Source organism: Erinaceus europaeus, chromosome 19 (assembly GCF_950295315.1).
Source record: "Erinaceus europaeus chromosome 19, mEriEur2.1, whole genome shotgun sequence".
Taxonomy (NCBI): Eukaryota; Metazoa; Chordata; class Mammalia; order Eulipotyphla; family Erinaceidae; genus Erinaceus; species Erinaceus europaeus.
In genome coordinates, this window is record NC_080180.1 from 49,961,574 (window position 1) to 49,983,806 (window position 22,233).

The 22,233-nt window shown below is 42.5% G+C and overlaps 1 protein-coding gene across 3 annotated transcripts in view; it reads right to left on the bottom strand.

Moving 5' to 3' along the window:
• Nucleotides 1-256: 256 nt before the first annotated feature.
• Nucleotides 257-22,233, bottom strand: part of MND1 (meiotic nuclear divisions 1) — a 59,090-nt gene continuing 37,113 nt past the window's right edge. The window contains exons 5-8 of one of the 3 annotated variants that reach the window (XM_060179196.1): nucleotides 16,464-16,538; nucleotides 11,877-11,991; nucleotides 5,130-5,174; nucleotides 257-500 (exon numbers count right to left, since the gene is read on the bottom strand). In XM_060179196.1, the coding sequence (XP_060035179.1) occupies nucleotides 394-500; nucleotides 5,130-5,174; nucleotides 11,877-11,991; nucleotides 16,464-16,538 (342 nt within the window). In that variant the 3' untranslated portion in view covers nucleotides 257-393. The remainder of the gene's footprint in view (nucleotides 501-5,129; nucleotides 5,175-11,876; nucleotides 11,992-16,463; nucleotides 16,539-22,233) is intronic. The other 2 variants (XM_060179195.1, XM_060179194.1) reach the window with 2 other exon arrangements.

The following is a 22,233-nucleotide window of genomic DNA, read 5'->3' on the forward strand; positions in this document are numbered from 1 at the left end:
TTCCATCACTGGGGAGCCAGAGACGACCCGAACTGCCCCTGCTGCTACAGACAGACTATGACCCACATAGTCAACGACTGCCACCTCTCCAGATTCAAAGGAGGTCTCGAAACTTTACATCAGGCTCAACCTGACGCTGTTGACTGGCTACGGAAGAAGGGCAAACGCTAGAAGAAGAAGTGCCTTTCCTTGCAAGATCTTACTACGCTGAGTGCTATGAGCATATGGGCATGATCTAGCTTCTGAGCCATCAAAATCAGTGTAAAGCAATCTAAACTTTATTTAACCCGATAAACATAAGTTACATGTAAATGAGAGTTCGGTACATTTAGCCGGATACTAGAAAACATTCACATATTCACAGGCAGACATGGGGCAGCAACATGAAGCACTTCACTCTATGTAGTCAAAGTCCTCTGGAATTCCGAAATTCTTATCAATCTTATTTTCTTCGAGTCCAAACTTCCTTTTGGCCCAAGATTTTATTGCAAATATATTATCTGGGAATAAAATAAGAGAAGTATGTTTGCACATTTAAAAGATCACAAAGCATATATAATAATTCTGGTATATATATATATATATATATATATATATATATAATTTTATTTTCTATTACTTTCAAAAGCATAGCAGTAAGTCTCCTGGTTTTTCAAGAGTAAGTACTCTTTAAGTCGCCTTAGAAATGGACTTCGGGTCAGGTACTAGTTATTGTTATTTGATACTTCAGTTTAAATTTCCTAGAAGCCCTACTTCAAAAAGTGATCACACTTCACCGGCTGATTTCACGTCGTAGTGGGCAGCTGGAAGGTCATACTGAACAGTTCTGGGGACGGGAGGTCTGAAAGCAGGCGGGGGCTGAGGCTATTCTGTAACCTCCTTGACCCTTGGCTTGCAGACATCACTTCTGTGTGTCCTCACAGGGGCTTATCTGTACTGCTGCTGATGTTTGTCCAGACCCATCCTTTTAATTAATTAATTACTTAATTAGTTAATTAATTAATTTTTTTACCAGAGCACTGCTCAGCTCTGGCTTACGGTGGTGGTGGTGGAGATTGAACTTGGGACTTTGGAGCCTCAGGCATGAGAGTCTCTTTGCGTAACTATAATACTATTTAACCCTGTTCCCAGATTCCTTTTGCTTATAAGGGCATGAGTCAGGTTGGATGAGGGTCCTGTCCCAATGGCTGATTTTCAACTTAATCCTCTCTTCCTTCTCATCCTCCAAATACAGTTACATTCAAGGGGTCAGGACCATAACAAGTGGATAGCTGAGCCCAGCACCCTCCAGAAGAACCTGGATTGACCCTTTCTTTCATTGCCGGTACTAACGTCATGCTAAGCATTTTAAGCAACCAAATGAACCAGAAAACCCAGCACCATTATGTGTCAGCGGATGTGAGAGATAATAAGGTGGTATAGGCACAGCAAAGAGGACGTGTCAGCATGTTTAAAAAGGATGCCCCTCCTCCTTGTTGTGCCCATTTTCCGAGTGCAGGTGTGCCCTTTCCTCTTCCTGCACCTGAATGGAGACCCTGTGCTGTCCATCTTTACACCCAGTTAGTTTCACTTCGCTGGAATAAATGCCTCGGAATGTAGATCTAACACTTTTTTTTTTTTTAACCAGAGCACTGCTCAGCTCTGTCTTAGGAAGCAGGGGCAATTGAACCTGGGACTTTGGAGCCTCAGGCAAGAGAGTCTCTTTGCATAACCATTATGCTATCTACCCTTTTTAAAAAAAATTTCTTTATTGGGGAATTAATGTTTTACATTCAACAGTAAATACAATAGTTTGTACATGCATAACATTCCTCAGTTTCCCATATAACAATACAACCCCCACTAGGTCTCTGTCATCCTTCTTGGACCTGCATTCTCCCCACCCATCCACCCCCACCCCAGAGTTTTTTACTTTGGTGCGATATGCCAATTCCATTTCAGGTTCTACTTGTGGTTTTTTTTGTTTGTTTGTTTTTTGTTTTTCTTTTCTTTTTTTTTTTTTGCTATTTACCCTTAAAAATTTTTTTTTTATTATCTTTATTTGTTGGATAGAAACAGCCAGAAATTGAGAGGGAAGGGGGTGATACAGAGGGAAAGAGACAGACACCTGCAGCCCTGCCTCATCACTCACGAAGCTTTCCCCCTGCAGGTGGGAACCGAGGGCTGGAACCTGGGTCCTTGTGCACTGTGACATGTGTGTTCAACCAGGTGCACCACCCTGGCCCCCGTGCTGTCTACCCTTTCTATCTAACACTTTCTGCAACAGGAAAGTGTGCTGGACACCCCTCCCCCTCGAGGGTACACCTGCTCTGGTCTTAGTGCTAAGAACAGAACCCCTCTTCCTCCAGAGAGCACCCTCCCTGGCAGTGAGCTGACTGTCTGGACATCATTACTCTTGGAGGGGAGGAACAGGGCCTGGAGAAGGTGTCCTCTTGGGGGACAGAGCAACCATAATTCCTGGGGTAACAGTCACCTCTCTGCTGTGGAAATGAAGAATGGCCGCCATTAGCCTTGTGTGTCTTGGATTACTTTTAAATCACGTGTTCTATGACAATGTTTTTTTAAAAATATTTATTTATATTCCCCTTCGTTGCCCTTGTTGTTGTAGTTATTACTGTTATTATTGATGTCATCATTGTTGGATAGGAGAGAGAGAAATGGAGAGAGGAGGAGGAGAAGACAGAGAGGGGGAGAGAAAGACAGACACCTGCAGACCTGCTTCACCGCTTGTGAAACAACTCCCCTGCAGGTGGGGAACTGGGGGCTTGAACCAGGATCCTTATGCTGGTCCTTGTGCTTTGCTCCACCTGTGCTTAACCCGCTGCGCTACCACCTGACTCCCTATGACAATGTTTTAACATGAGTTAAAGGACAACTTTAATATTTTAAAAAGTGGCCTCATTTTATTCAATTAAAGCACTGTGGGAATACTGACATATTAAAATGGACCTCTCTTTTTGGTCACAGTCTAGTACAGAACATTACTTTCCTTAAGGACTTAAGAGAGAACACCAATAGTAAAAAGTACTCCAGACTGATCGAGTTCTAGTTTCTGCATAACCTGCCGATAATCACAGCCAACTATCTGTACTCACTGCCATGTGAGATTGGTATTACTATGTGTTTCAAGTATTCCAGAATATAATGATCCTATGCCTTCCACATAACACAAAAGCAGAGAAAACCGCTGATTTACTATTAAATGATTCCAAAGTGAAGGGGCCAGGTGGTGCACCTGGTTAAACGCACACATTAGTGTGCAAGGACCCAGGTTCAAGTCCTTGGTCCTCACCTGCAGGGGGAAAGCTTCACGAGTAGAGAAGTAGGGCTTCAAGTGTCTTCTCTGTTTCTTTATCTCCTCACCCCCAATTTTGCTCTGTCTCTATCCACTAAGTAAACTAAAAATAAATAAATGATTCCAAAGTAATATTTGTGTTAAGGATTTCTTTTTCTTTTCTTTTTTTTTACCAGAGCACTGCTCAGCTCTGCCTTATGATGGTGAGGGGTATTGAACCTTGGACTTTGGAGCTTCAGGCATGAGAATCTCTTTGCATAACCATTATGCTACCCACCCTCTGCTTATGAGTACTTCCTAAAAATAATGTGTTTATTTCATATAGAGACAGAGAGAAATTGGAAGAGGGAGATATAGAGGGAGGGTGGGGTAGGGAGAGGGAAAGAGAGAGAAAGAGAGGAGAGAGAGAGACTCAAAGCACTGCTTCAGGACTTGTGAAGCTTCCTCCCCTGCAGGTAAGGACCGAGGTCTTGAACCTGAGTCCTTGAGCATTCTAACAGGTGCTCTTTACCAGGTATGCCACTGTCCGGCTCCCGAGTACAGTTTTTAGAGCCAGGAAATAGCTTGCCCAGTAGAGTACATACCTGAGACCCTGGATTTAAATCTCAACACCTTAAACTAGCACCATGGGAGCTGTGGGGAGGCACTCCATGGATGGTGGAGCAGTGCGGTGGTGGCATTGTGCATATGCAAGGCACTGGGCTCCTTCCTGGTGACAGTCACAGAGAAAGAGAGTACAGATTCTAGAATAGGCCCCATGCATGCAGAGAGACTTCCAGAAGATGTGAGAACAGACCACCACTCAAGGAAAATTGGAGGAACAAACTTCGAGCCTGTATCAGGAGAGAAGCCTGTGTGACACCACTGTAAGGAGGTCCAGCCTTTGCAGGCCAGGTTTAAGCCTCTGCTTCCCATCTGCAGGGGGAAACTTCTCAAGCAGTGGAACAGTGTTGCAGGTGTCACTCTCTCCTGTCCCACTCTATCCACCCCTATCTGCAAGGGGGAAGCTTCATGAGGAGTGAAGCAGGTCTGCAGGTGTCTATCTTTCTCTCCCTGGGTCCTTGCACAGGCTGGCCACTGCGTGGTCCCCAAGTCTTGTATTTCTTTTTGCCTCCCGGGTTATTGCTGGGGCTCAGTGCCTACACTACAAATTCACTGCTCCTGGAGGCCATTTTCCCCATTTTTTGTTGTTGTTGCTGCCCTTGTTATTGTTATTGTAGCCTTGTATTTCTTAAAGTTACCTGTCACTGTATTTGTTACTTATTCATACTTTAAGGGATATACATTCCATCCTCTTTTCTTCAACAACACTACTTTGCAGATTTTATTTCCCTTGTTCTCATCACTAAGATTACATTACTTTCAAGTGAGGCGCAGGTGGCGCCAAGCACAAGGACCGGCGTAAGGATCCCAGTTCAAGCCTCCGGCTCCCCAAATGCAGGGGAGTCGCTTCACAGGCGGTGAAGCAGGTCTGCAGGTGTCTATCTTTCTCTCCCCCTCTCTGTTTTCCCCTCCTCTCTCCATTTCTCTCTGTCCTATCAATAACAACAACAACAATAATTACAACAATAAAACAACAAGGGCAACAAAAGGGAATGAATAAATATTAAAAAAATTTAAAAAAGATTACATTACTTGAAAAATAACTAAGCAGTAAACAAGATACAAAATTTGAACATGTGCACTCAACCAGGTACACCATCACCCGTCCCCAATATAAGAAATGTGGAGGAACCAAAGGCTAGCTATCAGTACCCTGTTTCTTATCATTAGATAACAAGTGTGGGAGAAATTCAAGTATAAGGAAGTTAACCTGCGTCACTATTATACATACCGGTCCATCTGTTAGCAGCTTCTTTGGCTACTTTATTTGCTTGACCTGAAGGGGAGAAAAAAAAATCATCTATAGGATGAGACACCAATGGATTGTGGTTTTAGGCAGCAGGCTTAGAGGGAGGTTCTGGATGGTGGGGTCCTGTGGACTGGGACCCAGGGCCCTGTGGTGCAGGAGGATGCCAAGTGGAAGGTGAGAGGAGCCCCACCTCAGGAGATGTAGAAATAAATGCAGCCCTGTGACCAGAGTCAGGTAGGTCAGCACTTCCTCAACAGAGTGATTTTTAAAAAGCTTATATAAATATACACAGATAGTCATCTTTTCCAGAGTTATTTATTTATTGAAACTGCTGCAGGGTTATCTCTGGAGCTGAGTGCCTGCATTGTAAATCCACTGCTTCCAGTGGTCATTTCTTCTGTTTTATTTGATTAAGACAGGCATTGAGAAGGGAGAGGGAGACAGAGAACAAAAGAGAGAGAGAAAGATATCTGTAGGCCTGATTCACTGCTTGTGAAGCTTCCTCTGTGCAAGTGGGGACTGGGGCTTGAACCTGGGTCCTTATACATGGTCAATGTGTGTGCTTAACCAGGTGAGCCTGGCCTCGAATTTATTTAATTCTTTAGTGCTGAGAGCTCATCTCAGGGTCTCATATGTGCAAAGCATGCACTTTACTATGGGGTTATAGTCCTAGTCAGATTCGCCGTTCATCCAAATCTATTGCTAAGATCCATGGAGAGACAGTTCACGGGGACCACATGGCAGTACTATGGCCCTGTGAGGCCCTCCAGCATACTGTGGCGTCTCTCCCTCTCTGTCTCTCTGTCTGAATGAAAAACAAAATCCACAGCTAGTACTGAAGGGCATGTCTGTACAATCTTCTCAAGTATGTCCACACTCACCACTTCTACTCAGCACTGTACAGGAGATTCAACCCAGGGTGATCAGGTAGGAAAGTAAAAAGTGTCCATATTGAAAAGGAAAAAGTAAGACTACATTTGTGGCCCACAATAGCCAGGAGCTGGAAACAACCTAAGTGCCAGTGGCAGGTGACTAGATAGACAAAGCATAGTATATAAACACAACCAAATATTACTTGTCTATAAAAATAATTCCAGTTTTCCAGTTTGTTATTGAGATGAAGTGCAGAGGCTGAGAACAAGGCAAGTTAAAACACCACAACGCTTACTATTTTTTTTTTTGCCTCCAGGGTTATCACTGGGGCTCAGTGCCTGCACTAGGAATCCACTGCTCCTGGCAGCCACTTGCCCCCCCCCCCCCATTTTATTGGATAGGACAGAGAAAAATTGAGAGGGGAGGGGGAGATAAAGAGGGAGGGAGGAAGATAGACATATGCAGACCTGCTTCACAGCTTGTGAAGTGACCCCCCTGCAGGTGGGGAGCAGGGGGCTTAACCAGGTGCACTACCTCCTGACCCCAACTTTACTCTTCTTTTTAAAAAATGTTTTAATTATCTTTATTTATTTGATAGAATCAGTCAGAAATTGAGAGAGAAGGGGGGAGACAGATAGAGAGAGAGAGAGAGAGACAGAGAGACACCGGCAGCACTGCTTCACCACTTGAGAAGCTTTCCCTCTGCAGGTGGGGTCCAGAAGCTTGAACCTGGGTCCTTGTGCATTGTAACAGGTGCACTCAACCAGGTGTGCCACCACCCAGCCCCAAGTTTACTATTCTTTTTTTTTTAAAGTAGTTTTTTTTTAAATTTATTGTTAGAGACAGAGAGAAATTGAGAGGAGGGGGAAGAGATTGAGAGGAGACAGAGAGACACCTGCAGCTTTGCTTTACCACTCGTGAAGCTTTCCCTCTGCAGGTGGGGAGCAGGGGCTTGAACCTGGCTCCTTGTGCACTGTAGGGTGTGCACTTAACCAGGTGCGCCACCACCTGGCCCCCAAGTTTACTATTCTTATCTGAGATTCACTGTAATGTGACACTCATGCAGGTGCACCACTGACAGCCTCCTTAGATGTTCTTAATCTACTTTTTTATTTTTGTCTTCCTTAAGCCTATCTTCAAGAAAATTTCTGAAGTATCTGCAAGATTTGGTTTCAAGGATTTTGGTGAGAATTAAATTTATCTTTATCTTCTAACTTTATCTGTTAAGTGAATGGTCAGGGTAGATTAAAACTGTTTTTATAAATTACTGCTTTGAATTCTCACTTATGGAAATTCATTACTATTACTAATACTTGCTTAATGGCACCAATAGTTTGAATGGTGTGATGAAACAGCTATCCCCTGCAAACACCGAGACGTGCAGAGCTAATTCAAGGCATGTGCACATGAACGTAAGGGTTATAGCTGTTATCACAAAAACTGTCTCCAAGTCAGTCACGGTAGACTCAGAGATAAGCCCATTTGTAACAGCGTGCTCTGCTCATGCCGTTAAGAACCAAATCCTATTAAAATTAATTTGTGAAACTCATAATCCTTTAATCCAGCATAATCTGTTCTGAAATAACATGATAGCTGAAATTCCATGACACTGCATACTACCATGAAGCACATTTTCAGAACAATGATTTCACTGCAGAAAGGCAGCGAGGAGAGTCTAAATCTGTGCTCTAGATTTAGAAATAAGGAGCTCACAGCTGCTTATAAATCCTTGGATCTATAGGTGATGGTTCTCATCAATTTATTTTCTTGTTTTAAAATTGGCTTTTATTTCTTCAGATGTTTCTCATTTACCTAGCCTGCTCACGATGTAACACAGATATAACCCATCTGATGCCATCGTCATCTGGTTAGGTATCACACGCACACTGGCCTTGATGCATCTACTTCTCTCTCTCTTTCCCTTTTTCTTTTATTTATTTACTATTGGATAGAGGCAAAGAGAAATGGAGAGAGGGGGATTTAAGAGGGAGTGAGAGAGAGACACCTGCAGACCTGCTTCACCACTCGTGAAGTTTTCCTCTTGCAGGTGGGGACTAGGGGCTTGAACCAGGGTCTTTGCACGCTGTAATGTGTGCCTTTACCACTGACTAGCTCCACCCTTTACTTTTTGTAAACCTCACTGATGGAGTTTCTTTCTTTCTTTTTTTTTTTCTTTTTCTTTTTTTCCCCTTTTGTTGCCCTTGTTTTTTTATTGTTGTTGTAGTTAATATTATTGATGTCATTGTTTTTGGATATGACAGAGAAATGGAGAGAGGAGGCGAAGACAGAGAGGGGGGTAGAGAAAGAGAGACACCTGCAGACCTGCTTCACCACCTGTGAAGTGACTCCCCTGAAGGTGGGGAGCCGGGGGCTCGAACCGGGATCCTTACTGGTCTTTGTGCTTTGTGCCACATGTGCTTGACCCACTGCGCTAACGCCCGAGCCCCTACTGATGAAGTTTCTTAACTCACTGAAAACCAGAAGACATTCTCCTTTACTTAGATCTCATTGCTGCCTTAGATTCACTCCCACTCACATGTTCTCCTTGGGCTGAAAAATAAATGGCTAAACTTTTGACATTTCAGGAGAGCAGAATTTAGGCAGCCATAATCAAACGACAGCTGCCACTCCCTTCTCAACCGCCTTATTCACCTTTCCAGAACCCCCATCCTTCTTTCTATACTCTGAAACTTCCCCTGCAAGTTTTATCACTTTTCTAAGAGGGATACACTTTTCAGAATCGCTGCTTGATTCGGAGGAACAAGGAATGAAAACTGCACGCCTGAGGTGGAAGTTTTCCCAAGTCACGAGTCAGCCTGGCACAGTGTTCTCTCCCTGGTGATTTCCTGCACTTCAAGATGATCCACTGACTTTGGGTCACCATCAGTATAGGTCAAAGAAGCATGTTAGATCTCCTAAGTCATCCATGGGTGCACAGAAGTAATAAAATTATACATTTATAGAAAAGACCAATAGAAATGGGAGGTCAGAAGTCAAAGTGACAGAAATACACGTCGACTGCCCAGGGAGACAACCATGCTGACTGACACAGTGAGGACCGTGAGCAGGAGAAGCCCAAGTGTTTCAGTTCTACACAGTGGCAGTAACAAAGTCAGTGAAACAAAGTTTGTCCATGATGGGAATATTGGTAATCAAAATAAGAACAACAACAACCAAAAAACAAACAAACAAAAAAAAATTCTGAAAGTTGTGGGTCCTAGTCAGAAAAGAAAATAGAGCAAATTGGGGGTCCGGATGGTGGCACACCTGGTTAAGCACACATAGTACTATGCACAAGGGCCAGGGTTCAAGGCCCTGTTCCACTTGTTTTATGAGTTGTGAAGCAGTTGTATAGGTGTCTACCTTTCTCTCTCTCTCTCTATCTCTTCTTCCCCTCTCAATTTCTCTCTGTCCTACTGAATAAAGTAGGAAGGGGGGGGGAGGAAAAAATGGCCACTGGAAGTGGTGGATTCGTAGTGCCGGCTAATAAAATAGAATTAGAAAATGGAACAAATGATATAAAAGAAATGCATAAGGGGTTAGATCTGGTTATCATGAAAATTCAGAATTTTCTTCTTCTTTTTGAGAGATACTGAGGAACGAGGGAAAGAGAAAGAGACTTATAGCACGGCTCCATTGCTCATTATGCTTCTTTCTCCCTGCAGATGGGGACGGGGGCTTGAACTTGGTGCCTTGTGTGTGGTGACATGGGCTCTACCAGGGAAGCCACCATCTGGCCCCTTCAGAAATTTCATAATGAGCCGGTAGAGGGCAGGACCATTCAAATCCTAAACATGAACCACCTGAAGGTTTTAAATCTTGGTAAAACTGCTCTTAAAAGGTCTCCTTCCTGGGGGTCGGATGGTAGTGCAGCAGGTTAAGCACACATGGGGTGAAGCACAAGGACTGGCATAAGGATCTCGGTTCGAGCCCCCAGCTCCCCACCTGCAGGGGAGTCACTTCACAGGCGGTGAAACAGATCTACAGGTGTCTCTCTCTCCCTGTCTTCCCCTCCTCTTTCCATTTCTCTCTGTCCTATCCAACAATGACAACATCAACAACAATAATAACTACTATAACAATAAAGCAACAAGGGCAACAAAAGGGAAAATAAATTTAAAAAATAAAAAAAAGGTTTCCTTCCTCACACGGAAGTAGTAATAGGTATAGGTGTGACTTAGAAAGAAAGTGAAGGGAGTCGGGCTGTAGTGCAGCGGGCTAAGCGCAGGTGGCGCAAAGCACAAGGACCAGCATAAGGATCCCGGTTCGAATCCCGGCTCCCCACCTGCAGGGGAGTCGCTTCACAGGCCGTGAAGCAGGTCTGCAGGTGTCTATCTTTCTCTCCTCCTCTCTGTCTTCCCCTCCTCTCTCCATTTCTCTCTGTCCTATCCAACAACGACAACAACAATAATAACTACAACAATAAAACAACAAGGGCAACAAAAGGGAATAAATAAATAAATATAATAAATAAATAAATAAATAAAGCTTAAAAAAAAAAAGAAAGTGAAGGAAGGTAGGACTGTAGAAGTGATAAAAATGGGGGAAATATATGTGTGTGTGTATATATATATATATATATATATATATATATATATATATAGCCAACCCACATCAATGACCTGAGGAGAACTAGAGCTATCGCTTTCCACTGGAAGGAGACAGGGACACAGAACTCTGGTGGTGGGGATGGTATGGAATTATACCCCATTATCTTATCACTTTGTAAATTAATATTAAATCAGAAAAACAGACAAAAAATGACTCCTTTCTGAGAAGCTGCCCAGGACAAGGCACATCTCTGATGAGTCTGAGATCATTAACAAGAGATCTGGAATTACAGATAGAGACAGAGAGAAACTGAGAGTGAAGGGGAGAGAGAATGGGAGAGAGAAAGACACCTGCAGAACTGCTTCACAACTCGTAAAGCTGCCCCCCAGCAAAGAGGGGGGCACAGGCTTGGTCCTCAATGAATGGTAATGTGTACATTCAACCAAGCATGCTCCTGGCTATATCCTATTCTGGGTTAATTTTAAAGTAACAATTATTTTCAATTTCTTTCTTTTTTTTTTTTTAAAGATTTTTAAAATTTATTCATTAATGAGAAAGACAGGAGAGAGAGAAAGAACCAGACATCACTCTGGTACATCTGCTGCCGGGGTCTGAACTCAGGACCTGCTGCTTGAGAGTCCAATCCACTGCACCACCTCCCAGACCTCTTATTTTCAATTTCTTTTAAAGTCACCACATACCACCTATTCTAAAGGTTTTACTCAGTAAAATTTCCTAATTAATATGACAGGCTATACAGAACAAAGATAAGAGAGTTATACATGTTTTTCTTAAGCAATTAAGTACAGCCTTTATAATATGTCTTTTGTTTCTATCTTTATACAAAAAAATATTCAAATTCAAGCTCTGGGGGATCTTGGGTTTCAAGTGAGCAAAACATCATGGTTACATTCAGAAGACAGTGAGTACCCAGACTGTCTGCAACATGCAGACTCTTACACTGCTCAGCAAAAGGTAACAGTAGACAGATTTCTTTTCCATATCAACTTGGGGACAAACTAAGCTCACTCTCAGCCTCCTGTGGACTTAGCCTGCATTTTGTAGCATTCTCCTTGTAGCCCACCATCACCCTCCTTACCCATGAGGTGTTTATCATGTCAAAGTTGGTGTGCTGTGTGATGTTGTCACAGTAAGGCTCCCAATGCAAATATCAATGCAACATTGATACTCCTAGTAATGGCTTTAGCTTTCTCATATAGTGGAGAATGGTTGCCAGGCAACTAGAAGCATACAGCTGCCATCATTAGCAAAGTTGAAAAATCGTGAGATGTGAGACAAACTTACGTATTTCTTCCACAACTTGGGGGTCACATTCTCGGTATTTCTCGACTTCTGCCTTTAGCTGTTCCCTTTGCTTCTGAAGTGAAGAAAGCTCTTCTGCTAACATGGTCCGCTCTTCCTGCACTCAAAAGAGTTATATGTCCACTGACAACACGCCAAATGTCTCATGTCAAAAGGCTGTACATTTTATAAATATTTTCATTTTTCATCAATAATACTGTTTTCTGACATCAGTATTATAAATATCACACATACAGCTGTAGTATAAGAACAAAGTAAATTTTCTAAAAACCCAAGTGTCTTTTATATATAAATCAAACAGTCAAAGGGGAATAAGTTATGTAGAACACAATGTTTGGGAGCCAGGCGGTAGCGCAGCAGGTTAAGCGCACATGGCGCAAAGCCATGTAAGGATCTTGGTTCTAGCCCCCAGCTCCCCACCTGCAGGGGAGTCGCTTCACAAGTGGTGAAACAGGTCTGCAGGTGTCTATCTTTCTCTCCCCTTCTCTGTCTTCCCTTCCTCTCTCTATTTCTCTCTGTCCTATCCAACGACGATGACAATAATAACAACAACAATAAAAAACAAGGGCAACAAAAGGCAATAAATAAATAAATATTTGAAAAAATTAAAAGAAAAAAAAAAGAACACAATGCTTATAAATAAATAAGGCATGGTCTGGGAGGTGGTGCAGTGGATAAAACATTGGATTCTCAAGCATGAAGTCCTGAGTTCAATCCCAGGCAGCACATGTGCCAGAGTGATGTCTGCTTCATTCTCTCTCCTCCTATCTTTCTCATTAATAAATAAATAAAGGCAATTACAGAAATCAGATCTTCTACCTTGTGTACTCCATAAAGAATTCTGGTCCATGCTCCCAGAAGGATAAAGAATAGGGAAGCTTCCAATGGAGGGGACAGGTTAAGGAACTCCGGTGTGGGAACTGCGTGGAATTGTGCCGCCCCTGCTGTCCTACAATCTTGTTAATCATTATTAAGTCACTAATAAAAACATTAAAAAAAAAGAAAGGAAGAGAAGACAGGACCACAGGGGATAAAAGGGAGCATATATATATATATTCATTTATAGAAATAATAGTCAACCTTTATTTGTGACCTTGGGAAAACTACTGCAGTTTCCAGTGGAGAGACTAGGGACACAGAACTCTGGTGGTGGGGACACTGTGGAACCATACCCCAGTTATCTCATAATTCTGTAAATCAATATTAAGTCACTAATAAAATAAAATGAGAAATTGTCAATTATGTACAGGCAAACAGAAAGATAATGTCATCAGATGGGAGAGAAAAAGTAGACTGCTTCCTGAGCAGGCTCACGAGGTTGTGCCTCGACTTCTCTGTGGTAACATCAATCATATAATTGTCCTTAAAGGTGTTCTAAACATGTTTAAGAATATTTACTTTAAAAAAAAAAAAAGGATGTTCACTATTTAAGAAGATCTTAAGACACTGTAAATAACAGAAACATCAGTAAACTGAGAATGCGGTTTTCAAACCCACTAAGATCCAATAAGCAGTGCGTCACATTTCCACCCAGTCCCAGAGCAGCGGTAAGTCACAGTGCAACAGCATTCAGCTGGTGTGTGTGAAACATGAAACACCGAGTCCAGACCAAACTCCAAGGCTGCTGAAAGTTCTGGCACAGGGTTACAGGGTAAGTCTCTGGCAAAACTAAGTAGGGTTGAAAATGCCTAATGGGACCTGCAGCTTGTATTTTTAAAAATTTTTAAAAATTTATTTTCCCTTTTGTTGCCCTTGTTTTTTATTGTTGTTATAGTTACTATTATTATTGTTACTGATGTTGTGATAGGACACAACATTGCTAGATAGGACAGAGAGAAATGGAGAGAGGAGGGGAAGACAGAGAGGGCGAGAGAAAGACACCTGCAGACCTGCTTCACCGATTGTGAAATGACTTCCCTGCAGGTGGGGAGCTGGGGGCTCGAACTGGGATCCTTATGCCATTCCTTGCACTTTGTGCCACGTGCGCTTAACCCGCTGCGCTACCACCTGACTCCCAGCTTGTATTTTTCAAAAATATTTTATTTATTTATTAATGAGAAAGATAGGAAGAGAGAGAGAAATAACCAGACATCATTCTGGTACATGTGCTTCAGGGATCGAATTCAGGACCTCATGCTTGAGAGTCCAGTGCTTTATACACTGTGCCACCTCCTGGACCACCACATCGCTGGTTCTGTTGTTGTTGTTCATACCAGAACACTGCTCAGCTCTGGTTTATGGTAGTGTAGGGGGTGGGCTGAACCTGGGACTGTGGAGCCTCAGGCATGAGAATCTCTTTGCATGACCATTATGCTATCTACTCCCCGCCCTATCTTGTAATTTTGTTATTTTCCTATTTTTGCCTTTTGCTGTTGTCTTTAGTTCCAAGTTGGGGAGAGCTCCTTTGTACAAAGAATGCACATACAGGGCAGCATGCTTTTCAGCAGCGCAGGGCACCTGTCCTCTGCCACAAGAGGAAAGCTCTAGGTCTGGTGCCCAGTACAAGAAATGTAGTTACATGTGGGTATTGAGTACAGGAAATGTGGCTGTCATTGAAAAATAGAACTTGTGGTTGGGTAGCGGCACACCAGGTACAGCACACATGTGACTGTGTTTAAGGACCTGGGCTCAAAATGCCAGTTTCCACCTTCACGGGGAAGCTTCACAAGCAGTAAAGCAGTGCTTCAGGGGTTGGGATCTCTCCCTATTTCTTTTTTTTTTAAATTTTTTAAAAAATATTTATTTATTTATTTATTCCCTTTTGTTGCCCTTGTTTCATTGTTGTGGTTATTATTATTGTTGTCGCCGTTGTTGGATAGGACAGAGAGAAATGGAAAGAGGAGGGGAAGACAGAGAGGGGGACTGAAAGATAGACACCTGCAGACCTGCTTCACCGCCTGTGAAGTGACTCTTCTGCAGGTGGGGAGCCAGGGCTCAAACCGGGATCCTTACTCCGGTCCTTTCGCTTTGCGCCACCTGCGCTTAAACCCTGCGCTACAGCCCGACTCCCGGGATCTCTCCCTATTTCTGTCTCTATCAGAAAAGGTAAAAAAAAAAAAGGCCACCAGGAATGGTGAAGCTGTATAGTCGCTATCCCTTACAAATAAACAATCCTGGCTGTTTAAAAAACAGAAGAACCTGGGAGTCGGATGGTAGCGCACATGACACAAAGCACAAGGACCAGTGTAAGAATCCCGGTTCGAGCCCCCAGCCCCCCCCCCCCCTACAGGGCAGTCGCTTCACAGGTGGTGAAGCTGGTCTGTAAGTGTCTTTCTCTTCCCCTTCTCTCTCCATTTCTCTCTGTCCTATCTAACAACATCAATAACAACAACAATGAAAAACAAGAGCAACAAAAGAGAAAATAATAAATATTTAAAAAATTAAAACAAAAAACAGAAGAACTTAATTGTATTTGATTTTAATGTAAACAGCCACATATGGTTAGCTTATACTGTGCCAGCACAGTTCAGGAAAGACTTAAATAGACTATGTCCCCAGACACCCTGAACTGGAAAGCATTACAGACTGTTAAGTGTTATTAGCCCTGAACTCTCAGCGAAATGACTGTACTTAGTTGTATTTATAAAAAGATTCTCATGCCTGAGGCTCTAAAGTTCCAGGCTCAGTCCCTCATACCACCATCAACTAGAGCTAAGCAGTGAAAAAGAAATATGTAAGAAAAAGAAATACATAGACAGAAGCTACCTTAGTGGGTTGTTGGCAAGATTCAGCAAAAAAAAAAAAAAAAAAAGAGTCGGGCGGTAGCACAGTGGTTAAGGGCAGATGGCGCAAAGCACAAGGACTGGCTTAAGGATCCTGGTTCAAGCCCCTGGCTCCCCACCTGCAGAGGAGTCACTTCACAGGCGATGAAGCAGGTCTGCAGGTGTCTGTCTTTCTCTCCTCCTCTCTATTTCCCCCTCCTCACTCCGTATTTCCTATCCAACAATAAAGACATCAATAACAACAACAATAATAACCACAACAATAAAACAACAAGGGCAACAAAAAGGGAAAATGAATAAATAAATAAATACATGTTAGTTATTTCCTTTTCACAATGGCCAGTAGTAGGAACAGCATTGCCCTGAAAAAAGAAGGAAGGAAGGAAGGAAGGAAGGAAGGAAGGAAGGAAGGAAGGAAGGAAGGAAGGAAGGAAGGAAGGAAGGAAAGAAAGGAGGGGAAGAAGAAGGGGAAGAGGAGGTGGTAGTGGTAGAAGAAAGACGAGGTTTCGGGAGATCCATAAGCCTGAAAGGTTTCTTTCCTACAACGTGACGAGTATTGAGAGCTCTTTCATTATTAACTGGGACAAATGAAGGTCTGGATGGAATGCATAGTTGAAGCTTGCCATGCTGATTTTATTTTTTCTCTTTTAACCAGAGCACTGCTCAGCTCTGGCTTACGGTGGTGTGGGATTGAACCTGGGAATTTGCAGCCTCAGGCACGGCAGTCTCTTTGCATGACTATTATGCTACCTACCCCTCTCTGCCTGTCCATGCTAATCTCTAGCATTTTTTCCCAAGTTCAATACAAACTAGAAAGTAAAGAGAATTTTAAAACCCCAATACTTACAGTCTCTTGCCGGCCAACTTTAGCTTTCTCGATGCTCTTCTGGAGGTTTGCATGCTTCTGGTTGCCCTCTGATAACTAGAGGATTACAAGACAAAAAAAATGGCTTAGATAAACTTGCGCAACATGAAGCCTACAAATCAAGACGATGAGATTTATTTATTTTTTGAGTTGGCTTATTTTATTATTATTTTATTTAGTTTTTACCAGAGCACTGCTCAGCTCTGGCTTAGATGACATTTATTTTCAGCCCAAGTCAAAGTAGCAAAAAATGTCAAGGACTACCATTTAGAAATGACTTCCTTTAATTTAAAGAAAACCAAGTACCATGACTCATAGGGTATATTAAAAAAAAAGGGTCTGGAAGTCGGGCGGTAGTTAAGCGCAGGTGGCACAAAATGCAAGGACTGGCTTAAGGATCCAGGTTCGAGCCCCCGGCTCCCCACCTGCAGGGGAGTCACTTCATAGGTGGTGAAGCAGGTCTGAAGGTGTCTAGCTTTCTCTCCTCCTCTCTGTCTTCCTCTCTTCTCTCCATTTCTCTCTGTTCTATTCAACAACGACATCAATAATAACTACAACAATAAAACAAGGGCAACAAAAAAGGGAATAAATAAATATAAAAAAATTAAAAGAGTTTAAAATCTTTCTTTTTTATTGTAATTTACCACCTTTTATTTTATTTATTTAAAAAAAGATTTTATTTATTTATTAATGAGGAAGATAGGAGGAGAGAGTAAGAACCAGATATCACTCTGGCACGTGTGCTGCCAGGGATCGAACTCAGGACCTCATGCTTGAGAATCCAAAGCTTTACCACTGCGCTACCTCCTGGACCACCTTTAAAATATTTCTTACATAGGTTAGTAAAATGGTTTCAATCTTCTTTTTAAAATATTCTCCCCACACCTATGGACATCTAATCTTTGACAAAGGGGCCCAGACTATTAAATGGGGAAAACAGAGTCTCTTCAACAAATGGTGTTGGAAAAAATGGGTTGAAACATGAAGAAGAATGAAACTGAACCACTATCTTTCACCAAATACAAAAGTAAATTCCAAGTGGATCAAGGACTTGGATGTTAGACCAGAAACTATCAGATACTTAGAGGAAAATATTGGCAGAACTCTTTTCCGCATATATTTTAACGATATCTTCAGTGAAACGAATCGAATTACAAAGAAGACGAAGACAAGCATAAACCTATGGGATTACATCAAATTAAAAAGCTTCTGCACAGCTAAAGAAACTACTACCCAAACCAAGAGACCCCTCAGAGAACGGGAGAAGATCTTTATATGCCATACATCAGACAAGAGGCTAATAACCAGAATATACAAAGAACTTGCAAATCTCAACAACAAGATAACAAATAACCCCATTCAAAATTGGGGGAAGGACATGGACAGAATATTCACCACAGAAGAGATCCAAAAGGCTGAGAAACACATGAAAAAATGTTCCAAGTCTTTGATTGTCAGAGAAATGCAAATAAAGACAACAATGAGATAAAACTTCACTCCTGTGAGAATGTCATACATCAGAAAAGGTAACAGCAGCAAATGCTGGAGAGGTTGTGGGGTCAAAGGAACCCTCCTGCACTGCTGGTGGGAATGTCAATTGGTCCCACCTCTGTGGAGAACAGTCTGGAGAACTCTCAGAAGGCTAGAAATGGACCTACCCTATGATCCTGCAATTTCTCTCCTGGGGATATATACTAAGGAACTCAACACACCCATCCAAAAAGATCTGTGTACACATATGTTCTTGGCAGCACAATTTGTAATAGCCAAAACCTGGAAGCAACCCAGGTGTCCAACAACAGATGAGTGGCTGAGCATGTTGTGGTATATATACACAATGGAATACTACTCAGCTGTAAAAAATGGTGACTTCACCGTTTTCAGCCGCTCTTGGATGGACCTTGAAAAAATCATGTTGAGTGAACTAAGTCAGAAACAGAAGGATGAACATGGGATGATCTCACTCTCAGGCAGAAGTTGAAAAACAAGATGAGAAAAGAAAACACAAGTAGAACTTGAACTGGAACTGGCGTATTGCACCAAAGTAAAAGACTCTGGGGTGGGTGGGCGGAGAGAATACAGATCCAAGAAGGATGACAGAGGACCTAGTGGGGGTTGTATTGTTATATGGGAAACTGGGGAATGTTATGCATGTACAAACTATTGTATTTACTGTTGACTGTAAAACATTAAGTCCCCAATAAAGAAATTATTTATAGGAACTTGGCGGTGGTGCATTTGGCTGAGTGCACACGTCACCATGTGCAAGGACCTGGGCTTGAGCCTCCAGTCCCACCTGAAGGAGAAAAGCTTTACAGGTGGTGAAGCAGGGCTATAGGTGTCGCTCTTCTCTCTCCCTATCTATCTCCCCCTTCCCTCTCAATTTTTGGCTGTCTCTATCTATCCAATAAGTAAAGATAATTTAAAAAACATTTTATTATTTACTTACTTACTTATTTATTATGAGGGGATTGGAACACCAGAATACTGCTTAGTTCTGGCTTAAGGTAGTGCTGGGGATTGAACCTGGGACCTCAGGCATGAAAGTCTTTTGCATAACCATTACGCTGTCTCCCCAGCCTCAATTTTTCTATATCTTCACATAACATACCCCTAATCTCCTTCCCCAATAAATTGAGGAATGATAGTTAAAAATTGAATTTGAGTGGTCCGGGAGGTGGTGTCGTGGATAAAGCATGAGGTCCTGAGTTCAATCCCCAGCAGCACATGTACCAAAGTGATGTCTGGCTCTTTCTCTCTCCTCCTATGTTTCTCATTAATAAATAAAAATCTTAAAAAAAATGAATTTGAGGGACCAGACAGTGGCGCACCTGGTTAAGCACACACATTACAGTGCACAAGGACCCAGGTTCAAGCCTCTGGTCCCCACGTGCATGGGGAAAGTTTCACGAGTGTTGAAGCAAGGCTGTAGGTGTCTCTCTGTCTCTCTCCCTCTATTTCCCCTTCCTCTCTCAATTTCTCTGTCTCTATTCAATAGTAAATAAACAATAGAATTAAATTAAAAAATTAAAAATTGAATTAGAAAATTCAAAAAAGTTAAATATTTTTTAGATATACATTTTCTCTTCAAATGTCATTTCTTCTTTCTTTCTTTCTTTCTTTTTTTTAAAGATAGGAGGAGAGAAAAAGGACCAGACACATCACTCTGGCACATGTGCTGCTGGGGATTGAACATGAAGACCTGCTTCACCGTCTATGAAGCAAACCACTGTAGATGGGGAGCTGGGGACTCGAACCGGGATTCTGAACACCGGTCCTTGTGCTTCACACAACATGCGCTTAACCCACTGTGCTACCGCCCAGCCCCCAGTACTTTTAATTTTTTAAAAAGTAAGGCAGGGTGTCACTGGGGCTTCACTGTTCTGGGATGACTTTATCATAGAAAGAGAGACAGAGACAAAGGGAGAGGGAGAGGGAAAGAGATTACAGCAGTGAGGCTTCCTCCAAGTTTGGGTTGGCTCGAACCAGGGCAGAACACATCGCAAGTCAATGCACTAAGCAAATGAACTAATCTACTGGCCCAACACTTTTTTTTTTAAAGCTTTACTTTTTTTTTTAATATTTATTTTATTTATTTCTTCCCTTTTGTTACCCTTGTTGTTTTATTGTTGTAGTTATTATTGTTGTTGTCGTTGTTGGATAGGACAGAGAGAAATGGAGAGAGGAGGGGAAGACAGAGAGGAGGAGAGAAAGATAGACACCTGCAGACCTGCTTCACGGCCTGTGAAGCGACTCCCCTGCAGGTGGGGAGCCGGGGTTCAAACCGGGATCCTTATGCTGGTCCTTGTGCTTTGCACCACCTGCGCTTAACCCGCTGTGCTACAGCCCGACTCCCCCAACACTTTTGAAAAAATATTTTATTACTATTATTATTTTTATCAGTGCACTGATCAGTTCCGGTTTCTTGTGGTATGGGAGACTGAACCTGGGACCTGGGAGCCTCAAGCCTGAGAGTCTGTCTGTATAACCATTATGCTATCTCCCCTCCTTTACTTTATTCTTAATGAATAAGGTAAACAGAGAGAGAGGGATGCAGACAGAGATGCCAGAGCACTGCTCAGATGTAGCTTATAATAGTCCTGGGGATTGAACCTGGGACCTCAGAGCCTCAGGCATGAAAGTCTTTTGCAGAACTATCTCCCAGGCCCCCCAACCCCCTTTAAAAGATTTATGAAAAAGGGAAAGAGAGAGAAAGAACCAGACATCACTCTGGTACATGTGCTGCCTGGGACTGAACTCAGGACCTCATGCTTGAGAGTCTAATGCTTTATACACTGTGCCACCTCCTGGACCACCATTTTAAAAATATTTATTTTCTCTTTTGTTGCCTTTGTTGTTTTAGTTACTATTATTGTAGTTACTGATGTTGTCGTTGGATAGGACAGAGAGAAGAGGATGACAGAGAGAGGGAGAGAAAGACAGACACTTGTAGACCTGCTTCACCACCAGTGAAGCTACTCCCCTGCAGGTGGGGAGCCTGAGGCTCGAACTGGGATCCTTACGCCAGTCCTTGAGCTTTGTGCCACCTGCGCTTAACCTGCTGAGCTCCCTCCCGACTTCAAGGCCCACCATTTTTTAAAATCAGAGTATTGCTCAGCTCTGGTTTATGGTGGTTGGGGGATTGAACCTGGGACTTTGGAGCTTCAGGCATGAGTCTCTTTGCATAGCCATTATGCTATCTACCCACCTACCACCCATAATTATTTTTTAAATAAATCTAAAATTTATGGTTATATATCTAAACTATTGTGAATGGAAGTCTTCCAGGTAAGTCTATTTATGTTTTACAAATTAAAAGCATATGAAAGAGCCATCACTCAGGCATTCCTTAGCTTTGAAAATTGTCTTGGTACTTTGAATGTGATTTCATTACCTGTCATTCTAAGTACCTCAGTAATGAAGGGAAGGGAGGAGACAGAATCTTAATGATGTTATCAAACGAGAAGCTTCTGCTAATTATCCAAAGAACTGAAAACTATTTGGCTCAGCTCAGCAGAGAATTCCTGGCACTGCATTTAGTTCCTAAAATCTCAACTACTGGAAGTGACTGACGGCAAGTGTTTTGAGGTAGGCCCTTTCTCTTCTACGTATCTTCCAGAAGCCATCTTGCTATAGTTCCTGGTACGCCCTAGTTAAACCAAACCCCTGGCCCTGGTAAAAGCTGAGCTGTCTCGCTATTGTCCATTTATCTAACCCAGCAGCTTTTCTCTTAAACACAGGCTGCTGGGCCCTCTGCTCCCTGGCTCTGGAAATATTTCTTGTTTGAGGCACCACTTTTGAGAAGAGAAATAAAGTTTTCTTGAGGTTGCTTACTCAACTCAAGTTATAAGTCACATTAAAACATGGGAGAAGAGAGCCTAGCTCATCAACAAGAAATCAATCACTGCTTAATACAGCCTGGATAAGAAACAGGACAGTTTAATGATTCTTTCCCTCAAAGAAGTACAGAAGTCCACACTGACAATAAGAGGAGAGGGATAATCTATATTCCAAAGGCTTGCCCATAAAGAAACAAGGCAAAGCCACCCTCAGACTCCCCCTACCTGCAGAATCAGGGTGGTCAAAGGGACAAGAGGGAGGAGGGTGAGTGTGTGGGGGAGCGGGTTGGCACTGATGGTAGGGGGGTGTAAAGAATGAAACTGTACCCTGAAAACACAGAGTCTTGTAAAAGAAAGCTATCACAATTAATAAAAATAATAAATAGGGCGGGGGTAGATAGCATAATGGTTAT